Here is a 19,246-nt window from a genome sequence, read left to right as displayed (position 1 = left end):
CTGACAGCTGCAGTCCTCAGCTCAAAGGGGCTCTGGCTGCTTGTGCTAAACCAGGCTCCAGGAAAAACGACATGAGCTCTGTTTCCCCCCAGCTTTTGCAGAACATGGTGCCTTTGACTTGGTATTAAGCTGGTTTTAAGATGCTGGTCCTTTAGTGTCTCCTCCCCGACCCCTCTTTGCTGCAATTTTTCCAAGATCAATGCATTTGTTTTATTCTAAACCAAGCAATATCACAGCAGATCCAAATATCTCCATAGTCACTTCTATTTAAACATCCTTCAGCATTCCATAGAATGATTTCGGTTGGAAAGGACCTTAAGATCCTCCAGTTACAACCCCTGCCATGGGCAGGGAGGCCTCACATCAGACCATGTTGCCCAAGGCTCCCTCTAATATGACCTTGAACACTGACAGGGATGGGGCAGCCACAGCTGCTCAGGGCACCCTGTGCCAGTGCCTCACCACCTTTACCTAAGTAAAGAACTTCTTCCTTATATCCAACCTGAACTTCCCATTTTATATATATATTCATGTCTTACATTACTAATAGCTGATTTGCAGCACCAGGGTAACATTTACACATGCCCATGATATATTTGACCAGTGCTTTCACCCCTATTCTGCAGCAGAAAGGACAGACCACCCTCCAAAGCCCAATTTTGCTCTGCAGTATTCTACATGTGCATGCAAGTTCTTCCAGGACTTGGCAACAGGTTTGAAAGCCCAGTATCACTTTGGAGCACTTCAGTTTGCATTCTGCAAGGGTGACATGAAGTAATAAGAGCACAGTTATCTATCAGAGAGAGAATTTAGGGGAGCACTTGATCTTTCTGTGTGCAAACCTGTGGGGATGCACCTCATGGTCTCCATCCAGGGCAAGCACTGAGCTCTGTATGAGCACACAGAGCCTACGTGTCTCCATCAACCTCCTCTATGAAGTTATCAGCTGTTTGCTTAACCAACATCAAAGATTTCTGATTCATTCTTTATTTCGTTATGGAAAAGGTTTATTTGCCACACTTTTATCTCCCCCATTGCTTCTCTCAACCCCAGAACATGAAAAGAAAAGCTTTCTGCTGCCTCTTCCCCTTTATTTATCCAGCAAACAACCCCTCTTAACACACACCGAGCAAACACTCCATTCATAGCAACCTCCCCAGGAAAGGAGGCTGATATGCTCAAGAGAACAGTTCAGGAGATTATTTTCTTTAAAGCATTGAGATTTGGGGGTTGGTTTGGTTTTGTTTCAGCTGTAAACTCAGGCAATCCACACCTTTAATCCATTTCCATTTAGCACTTACATGTAAAGGAAATTTCTCCCTGCAACTCAAATCTATAGATTTTAAGCAATAAACCTTACAATATAATATCCCCCACCTCAGCCTTTAATTTCAGGCCCAAGCTTGATTCTTCCCCCTAGATTTCCCCTGTTTTCTAAGCTCTGAGCATCACATCACCCAGCAAACCCCATTATCACTCAGCCACAAAGTGGACATGTGGGAGGGACGGAGAAGTGGCTGCTCCCAAAGGTTATTCAAAGTGCTGATCCAGCAAAAAGTAGGCAGCCCCATCACTGCATTGCCCTGGCTGAGTAATTAAGATGTGTTTTGCATCACATTCTTTTTCACTCCCCTGCATGTAGTGATGATTCCCACTGTTTGCACCCAAACCGCAGCCAGGCACGTTTCTGCTGAGCCAGCACATTTGCGCCTATGTATTATTTGCTTTTAATAATGAAAAAGAGGCACATGATGGGATTTCATGGCCTTAGTTTAATTAGATGAGGCACAGCAGCATGCTTGAAGCAGTAGGGTGCAGGGACTGTATCCTCACCTCCCCTGGGAAGCACCAGTGATGTCAGCCACCAGTAAAGCACCATTTCTTCCTATGGTTTGGTGGAAAAACTATTATTCCCTTGTTCCAGGTTCAATATGGAATTCAATATTCCCGTCAATTCCAGGCCACTGATGTTAAATCATTCAATATGTAGTCATATATATTGAATAGTCATATATAATAGTTATTTAATTGGAGAAAAGAATCTAGCTGGCAAAATATCCCCCAAAAGGCTATTATAGGGCAGCCTTACGACATTTTCTTATCTTTAAAGACATGACCACCCTGCATGTGCTCCAATATCCTACAGGAACATGAGATATATACAAGAGCTATAAAAAAGGTCATCCTTGGGTTAAAATAAGGTAAAATAGCAGCAAAAAATCACGTTTGTATCATCAACATTATACAGGGGAAGGCAGCAATGCACAGGTTCTCCTTGTGCTGGTCCCACTGCAGTCTGAAAGCCATGTAAAGGTGCCAACTGCTGCACCATCCCATAAATGCATCTTCTGACAGGGTGAAGAGCCTGTTGAAGTTGAAGACCGTGCCCATATGTAAAGACATTCCTGAATTTTCAGGTTCTGCTCAGCTGGAAGCACTGTGAGGGGGTTTTCTGGAAATCAAGCTGGATGTGACTCACTCCCTGGGGTTATCAGGCAGGAGCTCTGCAGTCCAAGATCAATCCCAGTTATTCCCATTATTCCATCTGCTCACATCCTGCTTTGTACCAGTCTTGCAAGACATTAAAGCTATACATTTTCATTAAAATTCATAGCATTATCATTGAATCAAGCAGCTATAACCAGGATGAATGCTGCAAGGCCTGGGGAACAGTGAACAAACCCCAGTCATAGCCATGGAAGGGCCAGCATCATAGAATGGTTTGGGTTGGAAGGGACCTTAAAGCTCATCCTGTTAGAGCCCACTGCCACACTTTCCACTACACCAGGCTGCTCCAAGCTTCATCCAACCTAGCCTTGAACACTGTCAGGGATGGGGCAGCCACAGCTTCAGCATCAGCCACCTCCTACACATCAAGGGAGGCAACTAATGCTGAAATTATAGATTCCACCATTACTACATAACCATTTTCCACCTCTTGGCAAATCCCTCCTGGGCCAGAGGGATGCTCTGGGGACCAGCACTCACCTGAAGAGGTTTTCTGCCCCTGCTCGCATCCTCATCTCCTTGTTGATCTGCTGGTTAATCCGTGCCCGGCGATGCTGCAGTTTGCTGCGCTGGGTCTGCGCAAAGGGGTCACAGCCCTGCTGAGAGAGAAGGGCAGGGTCTCACCAGAAAACCAGCACCAGTTTAGGGTTAGAAATGGCATTTTCAGAGTCTGGGATTGCACTTGAAATAAAAGGTTTAGTCTTTAACACCATGTGTTGGGTTTTATTTCCTAATCTACTCAGAAAATACTTCCCAAATGCAACCATGAACAGGAACTAAGCATCTCTTTCCTAGTGTCTTACCATCCAGACATGAGACAAGACCTAGGGGGCTGCAGATGAGCCCTATATAACCCTCAAGCTCTGTAACAGATGTGACCTCATGCCTATAAGTGCTTTCATCTCCTTCCAGCTATAGGGGATCAAGTGCAGATGGCAAGTCAAGAGTTCACAGGGGTGAAGAAATGAATTGCACAAAGCAGTAAACGAATTCCATCCCTTCCTCCTTCCTTGGCTTTGGCTCTTTCTGCAGACAGGGAAACACATTTAATCTCTGACTTCAGGAAATGACAGACAGCAATATCCCCCTGTCTCACAGGAGGGAAAAGGTTATTATGGGATGCCCAAGGCAGTGCAGTTGAAACAAGAAGGGTCTCTGAATCCAGCGCCACAAAAGCTCTACCCAAGCGAATGATTTCTATTGTCTGAGGAGAGGTTCAGATGGACAAAGTGACATTCTAAAAGACCCCTGGATAAAACAAACCCAAAATACACCCAAACAACCAAAAACCCCCAGGAAAACAACCTTGTTTGGGAGGGCACATAGTTGGTCAGTTGAGATGGAGAAAAGAGGATGGCAACCTCCTGCTTTTCATACATCACTGCAAAACATGGGCAGATCCCTCCAAGAACATATGAAGATCCACTGAGGCACTGAAATGAATTTCTCAAAGGCATTATTTCATAGAATCAGACTGGCTTGGGTTGGGAACGACCTTAAGAACATTCAGTTCTAGCCCTCTCCAGGGGCAGGGGCACCTTGCACTAGACCAGGTTGCTGCAAGCCCAGTCCAACCTGGCCTTGAACACTGCCAAGGATGAGGCAGCCACAGCTTCTCTGGGTACCCTGTGCCAGGGCCTCAACACCCTCACAGTGAATAATTTCTGCCTTAATCTAACCTGAACTTCCCCTGTTTCAGTTTGAACCCATCACCCCTTGTCCTATCGCTACAGTCCCTGATGAAAAGTCCCTCTCCAACATCCTTGTAGCCCCCTTCAGATACTGGAAGCTGCTCTGAAGTCTCCACATAGCTTCTCTTTTCCAGACTGAACAACACTAACTGCCTTCCTTTATAAAACCTCTATTTGCTGTGCACATCAGTCTTACACTGCTCCTCATTGCTCTTCTTCCACCACAGTTGGTGGACCCCTTGTCTCCATATAAAGGGGTTTTGCTCTCTACAGAGAGCTCTACAGAGCTCCAATAGTGCCCATTCATCCTGCCCAAGACACCTCCTCATCTAATTTCTTCCACATAGACATGCCTCTGGGCTTCAAATCTTATCCTCCAGGATGGGTCACAACAGTCTCAGATCCAGCAAGCCAGGTCAATGCGTGGTTATCCCTCCAAGAAATGCTGTAAGTCCAAATGTTACTCTGGGAGAACTTCTAAAGTTATTTTCCTAAGGAAATAGGAAAGGAGAAAGAGAAATCCTTGCTCAAAAAGGTATGAGACCAGTTTTGATGAAGTAGGGAATGGAAAACTTGGCATTTACATGGACTTTGGCTTCTGAACATTAGTTTCTTGTGTTTGAAGGCCATTAAATGGTGTCCCCTTTGAAAAGGGGCTAGATTAACATAGGCATTTTCATTGAAGTGGAAGATTCAAGCTCCTAATTGGAGACTGAGGAATCAGAGCCATTCCATCTGGTCCATAGATCTGTAGGCTTAGTGCTTTACAGTAATCCATTGAAATTACCAGTGGAACTAGCTGGGAGCAGGGGAGCAGGATTACTCTACAAAAGTAATTAAGTGGGATGTTAATGAAAACACCCCCATAGCTGTACAAATCCTGGGTCTGAGACAACCAGGAGCAAATAACATGAAAGGCTGATCCCAAAGTGCCCTAGATGTACTCACACATCCTGCACACATTGTTGGCTCCCCAGGGAAAAAAATCCATAAGTTGAACAGGGAAGGATGAGGAATTCGACATCATGAAGACCAGGTTCTCTCCAGCAAGAAGCTGGGTCATTACTGAACATGGCCCTTGAAAACTAGAAGCCAACCACACAGGAACTGCTCAAAGCTGAACACCCTAGAGGCCCTCAAAGCAAAGGAGACATCAAACTCTTCTCTAGAAAGAAGCTTCTCATGCAGACGTAGGCCAGGATGTTGCACAAGTATTTCTTCTATTAAAGGTTGATTACAAGCAGTGTGCCTTCAATGATGTTTCTTCACAGACATTAACCTAGATATGAAAGTTGAAGCTTAAGGGAAAGGAAAAGGAGAAACAAAAGGTGGTGCATATTCAAACCTCAGCAGCCCCTCAGGTTTACAGGGGGGCACTTGTCTTTCCCAGAGCCACAAACGCAGATGCAAATATATACAAATACATGGAATTAAGCAGGATCCAGGACTCTCCCTGCCTCCAGAGCCAGAAAACCTCATCCAAAACTCAACAGCCCCAGTAGCAATGGTTGGAGGTGGGAAGCATCTCTTTGCCTTCAGCAATACCTACACAGGAGCTTTCATTCACCTTTGAGGCATCTCTACTTCTTGCAAAGCTTTGCTCAGAAGTGGTCAAAGAATTTTAAAAGGTTTCTAAGGGAGGAGCAAAGACCTCCTGAATACATGGGCAGGAGGCAAGAGAAACTGCAGGTGAGATATGATGGAAAAGGTACAAGTGGAAGGACTATCTGAAACCACAGAGAAGGTCCATGAGCAGCTCCTCACCTGGAGGCAAGGAAAGAAGAAAATAAGGAAGAAAAGGGGCATCAGAAGACACCAGGATGGCTCTACAGGATGTAGAATGACGATATTAAAACCTCTTCACTGCAAAAGCATTAAGGGGTTTAACTAAATGACTAGGCAGCTCCCCAGTTCTCCCATGCTCAGCCTGAGACAACACCAAGTGGCAAAATTCAAGTCAAAGTGTCAAAGCTGATGAATAAGCATAATCAGAGCTGATGATCATTAATGCCTTCATCTTTCCACAAGAACACAAAGGAGCTGCCCTCCAGGAACACTTGTAAGCCCTGATGCAGATGGGGACCAAACACAGCCTAACAACATCCAGGACATCCAAGATTCCATTCTATGATTTACCTAGACTTCTTCTGAGAGACACTAAGCCATCCATAGAGCTGCAAAGTCCCATTCTTCTCACTCCCATCCAAATTATGTCTTCTGAAATGGATTTCCTAAGATAATTATCCAGGCTTCTAAGCCAACAGCAAAACCATACTGGAAAGTCAGGTATTATTGAACCACCTGATGTAACACCAAAGCCTTATGAAGATGTTGAGTAAGGATCTTGAGACTTGCTGCCCTTAGGGACTTCATGTGATCTCCCCACATGTTGTTTTCCTCCTCACCCTTTATGAGGTTGAGTAAGTGCAGTAACCGATGGGATTACAGCACATCTCGCCTCCAGAAGATCTGCTGGTCCCAAAGCATCACTCTTGGCTGGCAGGGACTAACATAAGCATTATGCCAAGGCCACCATGGGGAGCAATCAAGCCCAGTCTGCAGCTGCTCCTGGAGAAGTGGTGCTATTTCACATATACAGGAGCAAGAAGGAAACTCAGCTCCAGAACACGATGCTTAGGCCAGGTTACCATATATATATATGACAGGAAATACCATCATGAGCAAAACAGGCTACATTTAAATCAAAAGGTGGATAGGGGAGACAGAGACACAAGAGGAACGCCCATCCTCCAACAGCTTGTGTTCAAAGGAGCCCAAAGCTTTGCCTGTGCTCATACTCTCCAAGCTAAAAACTACAGCAGGGCTCCTAAAGCAAGCAGTGATGGATTTGATCATGCCTCACAGAAGGGAAAACAAAACCCACCACCAAAATGTGCTATTTGGTTATAAAATGGATTTGTCCTTGCTTAATTCTTTTTTGAGGTCAACCCTTTAAGGCTGAACCAGCTTCGTGGGCTCTAGGTTGCACCTAGGGACATGAATAGAAGGGTAAAGTTGGGTGCAGCCAGGTTGAATATGAGATTTCTTAGCCTTCCTAGTTTAAAGCTCTCACAAAGGAGAAGCAAGGACATAACTTGTACTGGAAGAGCCCATAGAGTGTGCAGGAGCCAAAGGACTGCACAGCTTGTATGTACACAGAGAACAGTGTATGTTAAGAGAGCCATGAAATGAATGTGGGTCATTAAGTTATATGAGTCGTGTGCAGCTCTGAGGTTTACTGCCTCTGACAAAGCAGGATTAGAGGCAGTATAATTGTAGGAAGGCCAATTTGATGCTCAGGAGACATCTGCCAAGTGACATTGTGTGCAACCCTCAGCATGGGAAGACGTCAGTGTTACAGAAAGTACTCAACCAAAGCCTTCACACGAGGAAGAAAAGTCAAGAAAGAGGCCAAAAGACCTCTTTTCCAGAGGAGGCCAAGACAAACAGGTCCCCTTTGAAGGGTGTCAAGGCTGCAGCCAACTTAAACCCTATATTTGCAGGAAGCAGGCAATGATATAATGGTGTTGTTCACTCCCCAACACCTCTTCCAGCTCAAAAGCACCCATCTGGGGTGTTAAATAGAGCAATTACGTGGTTAGGTTTCCTTCTATAAGCAAGTCCTTAGGCAATGTTTGTTTAGAGATGATCACCTTTGCACTTCACAACTCCAGTAAACACAAGGAGATGGAGCCTGGATGTCTTGAGTGATGAGGCACACCTACAGCACTTGTGACCCTGGTTCCAAAACAAGGCCACTGCCTCAGAGCTTTCCCAGCACTAGTAACAGATAAAACTAATCACCTGGAGGAAGAGGTAGATGCCAGCAAGTCCAAAGGGCAAAGCTGTGCACAAAAGGACTCATTTCTGCTCTTTATTTTCTGATAGAAAAACAGGAGCTCAATTGCTGGAAGCAAATGAGTAAAAGCAAAACTGAAAACAGCATGTGAAGTGATCAAAGGATAACTATGATCAAAGGACAACCACAAGCCGTTACTGTGACACCTGTGAGAAGGTAAAACACAAGCCTAGGACATGCTGCTGAAGTTATAAACAAGAGGAGGTGCATAAATCCATGGGACCTGAACACGATGCATTCACAGTCCAGAAAGTCAACTGTATCCTGGGCTGCACCACCAGGTCAAGGGAGGGGATTCTCCCCCTCTATTCCACTTGGACTCCACCTGGAATAATGCATCCAGCTCTGGGGCTCCAAACATAAGGACATGGAGCTGTTGGAGCAAGTCCAGAAGAGGCCACAGAGATGCTGTGGGGGCTGAAGCAGCTCTGCTCTGGAGCCAAGCTGAAAGAGCTGGGCTGGGCCAGCCTGGAGAAGAGAAGGCTCCTGAAGGGGAGACCTTAGAGCAGCTCCAGTGCCTAAAGGGGCTACAGGAAACCTGGAGAGGGGCTTGGGACAAGGGATGTAGGGACAGGCCAAGGGGAATGGCTTGAACCTGCCAGAGGGGAGACTGAGCTGAGCTCTTAGGCAGAAGCTCTTCCCTGTGAGGGTGCTGAGGCGCTGGCACAGGGTGCCCAGAGAAGCTGTGGCTGCCCCATCCCTGGCAGTGTTCAAGGCCAGGTTGGACACAGGGGCTCAGAACACCCTGCTCTAGTGGAAGGGGTCCCTGCCCCTGGCAGGGGTTGTAGTTGGATGAGCTTTAAGCTCCATTCCAACCCAACCCAGTCTGGGATTCTATGATCTCCAAGACCAGCTTTAGTCACAGAAGTCACCATGAAGACTTCTAAAAACTGGAACAGCTGAAGAGCACCCACAGAATAGGAGGAGAAGCTCAAGTTTAATTTGCACATAGTCTGGTGACATCCATAATATGTCGGTGGTGAGACATGAGTCATTACCTTGTGCTGACACAGGCGCTACAGACATCACCTCCAACTGGACAACCCTCAAATCCCCAAGGACAGGGAAGTTCAAGGAGAAAGCTGCAAAGGTAGCAGAGCACCAGCCAATCCCTTATGCTTGCATGCCCACATGGCAGTGATAAATTGAACCCTGGTGCCAGGCAATGCAATGTGTAAGAGATGAACTGCTGCTTCAGAGTTGGGCATTTCTGCCTGTTTTTTTCAATATGGGATGGAAACATTTGATGGAAATCAAATTACCTGCACTGAGATTTGTCATTAAAATCATGCACTGCATATGGGTACACCTGTGCTGCAGGCTGGGTACCCCATGGCCAGCAACATGGGCTCGTCCCTAGTCTCACAACACAAATTTGATGTGTTTGATATCAGACAACCAGAGTTTAGGGACGTAGTTGAGGACTAAAGGCAGAACAAGGTCCATCTCAGCTTCTGCTGTTCAGATCAACTCAGGAGACAGTGGTTATCATGAGGATGTTAAGCATAACCCAGCTGCATTTGGGAAAAGTACCAGTGATGCTCAACTGCTGCATCCCCTGAAGCCTCAACTGCCTTCAGCATTTCAATTATCCCAAAGTGCTGCATATGTTCCCTAAAGCCTTGAGGATTATTCTGGATTAACTGTATAAATTATCCATCCCAGGGAATAGACAGCTTATTGCTTTATTTAAGGGAAGGGAGTCAAAAGGGGAGTAGGAACTAGATGATCTTAAGGTGTTTTCCAACCCTAACTATTCTATGATTTTATAAGTGTTAATATTCAGCCCTTCTCCCATTGAAGGAAGAGGACATAGGTCATCTTTCCTGTTGGACAACCCATTGGGATTTCACTCTTTTAACCTCTTCAGCGCTCCATTGTTCCCTCTTCACTAAGCAATAGGTGAGGTTGGTTGCTCAGGGCACAAATACACCCCTCAGACGAAATGGCAGCAGCTCTGCTGGAGCCTGGATCCACATCTCACCTCCACTTCCTCCCTACCCCAGTATCTTCCACAAGAGCCACCACAGGTGCTCCTCCTACACACACAGGGAGAGGACAGGCAGACAGGATACAGCAAATAAACCCTAGAACTCTGGAGGTAAAGCCAAGCAAGGCTACAACAAGCCTGAGATATCTCAGTTTAACACCCAATACCCATGAGGGCTACACTCCAGATAGGGCTACCACAACCACTGGACACCAAGCATTATGCCATCTGCAAACTGTTCTTTCATCCAAAGGAGAATTCCCTTAGGTAGGACCAGAATTCGTGGGCAATGAGAATCTATGCCAGTGCTGGGGATGGTTTGCTACTAACCCTTAAGGTCCCCAGTCTTCAAAGCTGTTAAGTGGGTGAGCTCCTCCAGCATTCACCACCACCAAGTGAGTGACCAACCAACCTTTCCAGCACTACCAGTCTGCACCCGTGATGGAATTAAAACAGCACAGAGGTGCTAAAGAACAAGGACATCATGTGGCTTGCACCCAGGAAGCCTTCAACCCAAGCAGGAATGATTACTGAAGAGCCAAAGATCAGAGCATGGCAGGTCAAGCAACAACCAAGTGTAATTCAAGCAGTGATGACCAACTCATGACATTTAGTCAAGTCTAAGCTGTGTCTGCTCTCCACCTCACATAGCTTGCATCAAGGCAAACTCCAGAATGTCGACATTTGCTCTGTAGTTAAAACTAGAGCAAAATATCTGCGCAGAGACAAGGCACAGTCAAAGATGACAGCCTAAGAAAGTTGGGTCTGGTCAGCCTGGAGAAGAGAAGCTGTGTGGAGATCTCAGAACAGCTTCCAGTGTCTCAAGGGGGCTACAAGGATGCTGGAGGGGGACTCTTCATCAGGGACTGCAGCGATAAGACAAGGGCTGATGGGTTTCAGGGTTCCCCTGAAACAGGGGGAGTTTAGGTCGTATGCAAGAAAATTTCTTCCCTGTGAGGGTGCTGAGGCGCTGGCACAGGGTGCCCAGAGAAGCTGTGGCTGCCCCATCCCTGGCAGTGCTCAAGGCCAGGTTGGACGGGGCTTGCAGCACCCTGCTCTAGTGGAAGGTGCCCCTGCCCATGACAGGGGTTGGAACTGGATGCGCTGTAAGGTCCTTTCCAACCCAAAACAGTCTATGATTCTATAACACCAACTGCTACAGCTCCGGGAAGCACTACTACAGGTCACTGTGTCATTAACAGAGGTATCCTTGATCCACAAGCCTCAATGTTGTGGTCATGAGCACATGGTATCTAAGAACAACCCCAACCCTGCAGGTTTTACCCAGTAAATGCTTACAACACCCCCCACTCAATATAAAACATGCAGTTATTCTCCTCCTCTTTCAGGAGCAACAATATTCCCTAACACTCAGTTTTGACCCCCAAAAAGGGATGTTTCCAAACACACAGATGATCCAGCAGCTGGAAAACATGCAGTAGAAACAGGGTAACTGGATCATCAAGCTCTCAGAACCTCTTTATTTCCAGAACTATGATGGTTTATAAGTTATTTTGATAAAGCCAGAGCTGTCAACTGGGATTATTATTTCTCTTTGCAACCCACAAGTTTATGGCAAGCCTGCACAGGACAAGTGGCCAAGTGACCCTGGTTTAGCTTTGTTAGCCCATGGGCTAGAGAGCAAAACAAAAGCCACACTCCACACACAAAAGCAGGTTTTAAAATCCTCCTTTTTAAAAGACTGTCGATGATTTCCTTCTTCTCCCGTTTCAGAGAAGAATATGAGCTATTACTATAAGCAACAGTAAGTCACAACAAGCAGTTTTTGCTCCCTGAACACATATTTATATAGAAAAGTCCCTATCACTACCCTAATCTCATGAAGCACTCTGGCTACAAGCTGGGTTTCTGTGGGAGACATTACCAGCTAAAACCTCTAAAACCTTTTATTGAGAATATGGTTACATCACCACAGCCTTTTAACAAATGAGGGGAGGGATTAAGGTTTTACATTGCCCAACAAAGTGCCTTGCTCTTGGCTAATGCACTCAGAAGAGGAAGGAAAAATAAAGTGGTGAAGGGAGAAAAATAAAGATATGGAGGAACTGGGGGGCTTTAAACAGCAAAACCTGCATTCAGCTTCAGTTTAGGAGGGTGATGCTGCTTTAGAGAGCTGGGGGAGGCTTAGGGCATCGTGAGAGCTGGGGCAGGGCGCCAGCAGGAAACAGATGTATTAAATCTTCAGCCTCAGTACATGAACCCTGGCAGAGAAAGCAAATAATCACCAGCACAGCAGTGGGCAGGATCCCCTGCAAGTGAGCAAATGTGCAATGGCCCCATAACAACCAAACAACTACAAGAGGTTGTATTGATCATTTCTTTGAAATAAAATGTTGGTATCTTTAAGAGGAAATCTAATCAGGTGCTTTGTTCTTTAATGAGAAAAGCAATCATGTTATGACAGACGCTGTAAATCCCCTGCCAGTTTTCCCCCCTCACAAAGAACTGTAATAGTTTCCTATGTTATTCTTTGTCCAAACAGAGCAAACCAATTGCTCATATAAAGGAAACTCTGTCCATACACAGAATAAACTGGTAAAACAAAGTCCTCTTAATCTCCCCTTACCTATTTAGACAAGCCCTGCATAAACTCCAACCTGGTTTAAGGTTGCAACCTCTTTAGCTGCAGCCAGAGAGTCCAAGCTCAAGTGACTGGAGATCAGATTGATCCTTGTTCAGCCCTGGCTGCAATCTCAAGCCTCACTCAGGAAAGAGGCACAAAATAAACCACCTCTACAAAGCCTGGTTATAGTTTTGCTTATTTGGTTGTTGGGCTCTGTTCTTTGCCAAAGGGCTGCAGAAGTGCAGGTCTCTGCTGAAGAACGGGTTCTGAAAATTACAGACTTGGATGACGAGATCAGATTACAGGGAAAATTCAGTGCAGGTTTATAAAGCTGGTTCCCAAGGGACAGACCTAACGGGAGAACTGCTTAAACATCCCCAAAAGAGAACATTTACCCACCTTTTCTTGCAAGAAACACACCCTAATGCCTCCTTGACCCCAGGAGCATGCATTGACACCCAAGGGACAGCAGGGAAGCCAAGCAGTGGGGTTGGTTGCAGTCTGAGGGCAACACTTACTGGCTTCACCGTGCTGTTACTGATTAAACAAGTGACGGCAACAGGCTATCAGCCCCATCTCACATGTAGAGCAAACTTCCCAAGGGAGAAGTTTGTCCATGAGCAATACACTGCCCCATATACCTCAAACAGCAAGAGGGACAGGCAGTGCTGAGCTGGACCATCTTCCTATGGGCAAGAAGGAGAAAAAGCCAAACTAAAGGAGAATTTGGTTAAAAGTAGTCAGTAGGAAGCTCAGAATTAGTGGAGGAAGATGAGGTAAAGGAGTGGAATTTAAGAGACGATGAGCTAAGAGATAGTTGTGCAAATCTGCTTATGGATGAGCACATGGCCACATTTATATCACCTATCAAGCTGTACCCTGACCCCCCCTGCATGGTTCGATAGCCAGGATGAACTTGAACTCCCACTCATGGGGACCCCCATCCCCATAGACCAAACAGGGATACCCAGCCCCACAGAGCATCAGTTGGGTGCTTTGCCATCCTGCACACCCCCCCCCCCATGGCACCCCACCGCTGTGCCTCACCTTCCGGGTGCTGCCGCTCTTCAGGCCTTGCAGGAGGACGAGGGCATTGTCCCTGTCCCCTTCCCCATCAGGGCTCTCCTCTTCAGGTGGCATCATCTCCAGGAGCACAGCATCCACAGGCTGAATGAGGGGGCTCCTGCCTGGCCTCACTGGGTGGCTCTAGGGCTCAGGGCCCTCTCCTTGCTTAGCCCCACACCCTGCTAACCCCTTGGGGGGGGGGGTTCAGAGCCCAGCCCTATATGTGGGGCTTAAACCCCCACTAGTCCCTCCTCACTTATGCTACAAGTCCCCATACATGTAACAGTTACTTAGATCTAAGCCCACAGCCTGTGCTCCCCCCTTGAGCAAACACCCAGGATGAAGGGGGTAAGCCCCATAAACCCCTCTATAAGGAGAGGTTAAACCCCACAGACTCCCTTGAAAAGCTACCCCAGCTGAAGAAGGGGGGTAAAGGAGGGCAAACCCCACAGACTCCTCTTGCAGTTAACTCAGATGGGGGGGCAAACCCCACAGAATTACTATAGAGGAAAAGAACCTCCACAGACCTCCCCCAAGTTACACAGGTACCCAAATAGGGTGGGGGTAAAAGAAAAGCAAAAGCCTACAGACCCCCTTCCAAAGATACCCCATATGGGAGGCAAAACCCCATAAACCCTCCCTGCAGAACTAAGATAGGGGGGCAAAGCTTATAGACACCCCGCCTTACATATACCCCAAAACGGGGGTGCCCCACAAACGCTCCTCTCCTTCCCCAGATAGGAAGGAAGCCCCTACAGAACCCCCTTATAGAGCTACCCCAGTTATTGAATAGGGGCAAACCCCCACAGAACTCCCTTACAGAGCTGCCCCAGATGGGTAAAGGGGTAAATGCTCTCAGACCCACCACCCCCCCGTGCAGCGTTACCTCAGCCGAGGGGGGGACAAACCCTACAGTCCCCCCCTCACAGAGCTACCCCAGACAGGGGCAAGCACCACAGCCCCACACCCGCCCCCCTTACCGGGTCTAACCCCACACCAGGGCTGCCCTGAGCCCCACCGGCCCCTCTCACCCCTCGGTGCCCCTCACGGCCCCGCCGCTGAGCGCTGCCGACCGGGAGCGAACGCGACGCCGGCCCCGGGGCCGCGAGGGGCATAAGCAGGGTGGTGGGGCGGGGCTAAGAGCAGCTTTAGCCAATGGGAGAGGGGAACGGAGTTGAGTGACGGCTGTGCTGGCCAGTGGAGAGAGAGGAGAGGGGTGGGGGAGCAACGGAGAGGGGAGGGGAGGGGCGGAGGGCCCGTCGCCCGTGGCAACGGTGGGAATTAGAACGCCGGTGACGTCACGGGGGAGGCGGGGCTTCGCGTCGTTTCTCGGGGGGCCCTCCCCACATTTGGGTGCATGACCGCTCCCACCCCATCCACATCTGGATGATCCCACCTCCAGCCGGCATCCCCCCCATCCTGGACACATCTGGATGCCCCCCCTTAATCCCCACTCTCCCCTCTTCGGCTTCTTCCACCCCCTCCGCAACATCTGGGCTGCTGTGGTGGGGGGTGCAATAAGGGAGCACCCACAGGCGCCTCCATTCAGCCTTCTGGCCCAACGCTATGCCCCAGGTGCTCTCCTCTGTGTGGTCCCTTGGCTGCACCATTCCCTCCCCTCCCAAATACCCCCAAACATCTGGATGGGGACACTGCAGCTCGCACAGCTCCTGGAGCAACACCTGGACTGCTGTGCTCTTGCCCTGCTATGGCTATAAGATGCTTCTCTAGTATAAAACACAATATAATACAAAATATAACATAAAAATAAATGATGAAATAAAGTAACTCCCAATTTCTTGCTATTTCAGACAGATATAAGCAAACCCTAATCCCATTTTCCCTCCTCTGAGCCATATGGTTGAACCATAGAAGGGTTTTACTCTTAATCGGGATCATAAGAGTCAGACTAAGCAACAGTATTAAATTCAGTAAAATATCATGGAAAAATATCCAGGAGTTGGAAAAACCCCATTCCCAAGGTGCATACAGAGTTGTAACGGATACAGCATCCAGCATGGGGATGCTGAACTGGTTGTCACCTGTGTGTGTCACCACCAAAAGGTCCCTTAAGTCTTTATCAGGACCTAGTTTCATTTCCATAATGAAGTTAATGAGACCACGCTTGTGTGTGATGAATCTTATTCATGTCAACAGGATACAGGGAACTCCGTGCTGTTTAACAAGGGGAAACAAATTAAACCCTTTATATTGAATAAATCTATAGCTGCCTAAATATATGAAACCATTTCCACCTTTTCCAGCCAGCTTTTCCCTGTTGGGGCTTCAATGACTGTGTGATTCCATGGAAGGGAGTGTGTTAGGAAGGATTTTTCTCTCCCTTCTGGATTTCCCAATCCCAAAGGAGCTGCTGGACCAACAGAGTGGAATTACTGATCAATCTGGAATAGCAGCAATGCTTTTCTGGATGAATATTGCAGCGGTTTGCAAAGAAAAGTGCTTTAATTGTGTGACTGCAACTCTCTACATAGCAGAGGATGTGCAGGAAGAGGTATTTATTCCTCTACTAAAGCTAATGAAGGAGCTGCCTTTGGCCCAACTGTGATTGACAGCTCATGGGATATTGTCACCTATACATCCCCCAACAGCTCGCTGTGGTGTCACTGAACCATGCAGAGACCCCATTTGCAGCCTGATTTTCCCCAAGGATGAGGCACATTCCTTCTGTGGTCCATATTTCCCCATTGCAGAGCCCTGCATGGAGCTATCCCACATCCATCTCCCCCATCCTGAAGACCATCTCCAAAGGGAAATGATATAAAACTCAGTTATTAAGAGGTCTAACCCAGGTTGTGCTTGGTTAGGATGTATAACTGGAGCTGGCCTAAGGTTTATCCTATCTTACCCACTCTGCAAACCCCATTGCTTCCCATTATGAACATCCCAAATGGCATGGAGAGCTTGGGATAAACCTGCACCATAAATCCAGATAGGATCCATGGGGGAAAAGGGAAGAAAACGAAACACACACCAGTCCCTGGCTTGGCAGAAAGCGGCCAAGAGGGAGCAAGCCCCAGCATGAAGTAGTCCTCTCCTGCTCCCTACCCCCGGGCTGGCTCCCATCCCTTGACAACTTTTACTCATCCAGCAAGAAAGGTGGCTTGGATGCTTTTTCCTGGGATGGCGCAATGGAGATCAAAGAGGCTTTCCCGGAGCCAGCCCTGCCTCTGGGCTTTTCCGCTCCCGGCCGCAAACTGGGAGCATCATTGGGAAGAACAAGGTGGCATCTTCCCAGGGGAATGCGTGGCCCCGCTACATGCCCTGGTTGGGGACCTCAGCATGGAACAATGCCTTTTTTGCCCTCAAAATGCATCATTTTGGGGGAAGTTTTCATCATTCCCTTCCCTGCTTGCACCAGATTGGGAATGGCTGATGCCAATTGAAGCTCAGCTGCGATGAGTTGCTTGATGGCAAAGTGGGCAGCTGAAAGCAATGGACTCACCTGCATGAATAGGATTGGAGAGGGGTAAGATGGGTGAGTGAGTGCTTGAGGATGAGGGTTGTAAGCACCAGTTTATGGCACCCTGCAGGATTGCATCTCTGCCCCCAAAGTTTGGGCTCAGAACTTCTTTAAACCCAACCATGGGGCTCTAATGGGTAAGAGGCAGCTGAGAAAGGCTGGATTTGGGAGCTAATTTACTAATTGAAGAGGGGTTTATCTCAGGGAAGGTGGTTTTCCTTAAGCTGTTTCAAAGCAAAGCATTTGGCTCAATCCCACACCTGAGTGGTGTAATGCGTTCTCCTCCTAGCAGGTCTCCTTGTTGAGATGTTGGTTAGAGGACTCCCCTCAATTCTACCTTTTGGGCTAAAACTCCATTTCCCAGGGTGCATCTTGAGCTGGGAGCCTCCAATGAGGGCTGAGGGAGTCTTTAAGTAAGCTGCTTGTAGGGGTGCATTACCCTTGGGAGGCAGATGGGGTAAGGTCTTCTATGCTTTGTTGGAGCAATGCCTTCTCCTGAGTGAGTATGGTTCCATCAGCAGCTACAAGTGCCCACAGCTTGGTAAAGGTGGTAAAATATAGAGGGTTTTAATGTGTTTTCTACTCCTTGGGAAGTTTGCAGCATGTCTTGTGGTGCTTTGTAGCTTGCTCTCTCTTTGAGAAGTCCTCTGTCTTCCCCAGTGCTGGGAAACTTTCATGGATAAGGACCAACTTGATGCTGTTTGAGTTTCTTTTGTGCCTTTTGAGGCTTTAAGCTTCTAGGGAAGCAGTGATTTGGGGGGGTTGAATCTGGCTGCTATAGCTGTGAGGATAGGAGAGGTGGTAGTTGCCTGCTTTAGTGGGGGCCTCAGTATCTCATCTTGGCTCTTGTCTTTCAGCTGTGTTTCATTATAGTTCCAGTGTGGTTGCTTTCTGGCTGCAATTAAGGCCTGGATAACACTTGCTGGATACCCTGGGCTGTTCTGAGGGTGCAAATCCACCCCTATTGACCTGGATATGTGAGTCTGGGGGGACTTCCTTTCTATTTTAGCAGCAATTTTGCTTCTACCACCTCCAACAGCAGCTCAGGGGCACAACTTGAGGCTTTTCCATTTGAAGAATGCTGTGGGGAAGGGGATGATACCCAGCAAAATGTGCCCCACAATGCTGGATTCTGGGGGCAAAATAAGGCATTGCTCCATGCTGAGATCCCCAAATCCTTGTTAAAATGATCTTGATCCTATAGTTACAAACTGAGCTGTGGAGTGAGCGTCTGTTGGGGTTTACTTCAGGAGCAGAACTTGGGTTCTACCAGCCATGAGTTGTCTGATGTCATTGCAGTGACCATCCTTGAGATGCTGCTTTAACCCCATAACACATCTTGAAGAGCTGGTGTATGACAGAGCCATGGGGGTCTCAAGGCGCAGTGGGGCAAAGAACAGCAGCAGGTAAGTTCTATGGGGCATGGAAGGGGATTCTGGGGGACATCCAGCATTTTGTTACCATGGCTTTGTTGGGCAGCTCAGCCTTAAAGTGGTCAGAACAGAAATCCCTTTAACTTCCATTTGGGAGCCCATTTTGGTGCTGCTGGACATAAGGTGGCATCACACCATGGTTTATCCTCACCACCAAGGGGTTTGCTGAAGGAATGGCCTGTTTGGCCTCAGTGGGATGCATTTGCCCTTGTCCATAGGAAGCGAAAGGGAGAGTCAGGGAATAAGGAAGGAGAGCTGAAGGCACCCAGGAGAAAAGTGATGAAGAAGGAACCAGGGGAGATACAATGCACAGTGGAGGTACCAGCCACCCCTTTCCATGCTCTGATCCTTGTGTCTGTCTTATTGTTTTGTGGGCATCAAACCCACTGCATGAAGTTCCTTCTCCTCTGTATTATCCTGGTGCACAGCCCTCTGTGGTAAAAGGGAAGAAGAAGAAGTCACCAGAGACCAAGGTGAAGCCGCTGCAGGAAAACATCATCAGCAGGTTCGATGGGGATAGGATGGTGGGAATCAAGGAGGAGGTGGGAGCTGCAGGGATTTGCCTCCTCCATAGTAGGGTTCCCCATCTGGGTTCACCCCAGAGGCATCCATGGGAGTGCAGTGTCCATCTCTGC

The 19,246-nt window shown here is 47.7% G+C and overlaps 1 protein-coding gene and 2 long non-coding RNA genes across 4 annotated transcripts in view; 2 read left to right on the top strand and 1 right to left on the bottom strand.

Annotated features, from left to right (window-relative positions):
• RHPN1 (rhophilin Rho GTPase binding protein 1) overlaps window positions 1-14,017 on the bottom strand; it is a 31,951-nt gene extending 17,934 nt beyond the window's left edge. The window contains exons 1-2 of one of the 2 annotated variants that reach the window (XM_061374227.1): window positions 13,680-14,017; window positions 2,989-3,107 (exon numbers count right to left, since the gene is read on the bottom strand). In XM_061374227.1, the coding sequence (XP_061230211.1) occupies window positions 2,989-3,107; window positions 13,680-13,775 (215 nt within the window). In that variant the 5' untranslated portion in view covers window positions 13,776-14,017. The remainder of the gene's footprint in view (window positions 1-2,988; window positions 3,108-13,679) is intronic. The other variant, XM_061374228.1, reaches the window with a different exon arrangement.
• The window catches only part of LOC133223495 (uncharacterized), a 449,146-nt gene that overhangs the window by 204,686 nt on the left and 225,214 nt on the right, over window positions 1-19,246 (top strand). The window lies entirely within an intron of this gene.
• Window positions 17,487-19,116, top strand: LOC133223461 (uncharacterized). The gene is made up of 4 exons (XR_009728581.1): window positions 17,487-17,591; window positions 18,478-18,584; window positions 18,830-18,929; window positions 19,040-19,116. It is a non-coding gene; the product is annotated as an uncharacterized LOC133223461 (long non-coding RNA).

Source organism: Neopsephotus bourkii, unplaced genomic scaffold (genome assembly GCF_033783945.1).
Source record: "Neopsephotus bourkii isolate Nb327-2 ecotype Australia unplaced genomic scaffold, CSIRO-AGI_Nbou_v1 NB_1637, whole genome shotgun sequence".
In the NCBI taxonomy this organism is placed as follows: domain Eukaryota; kingdom Metazoa; phylum Chordata; class Aves; order Psittaciformes; family Psittacidae; genus Neopsephotus; species Neopsephotus bourkii.
Note: the sequence above shows the minus strand (reverse complement) of the source record. Positions and strands in the feature narration are given on the sequence as shown.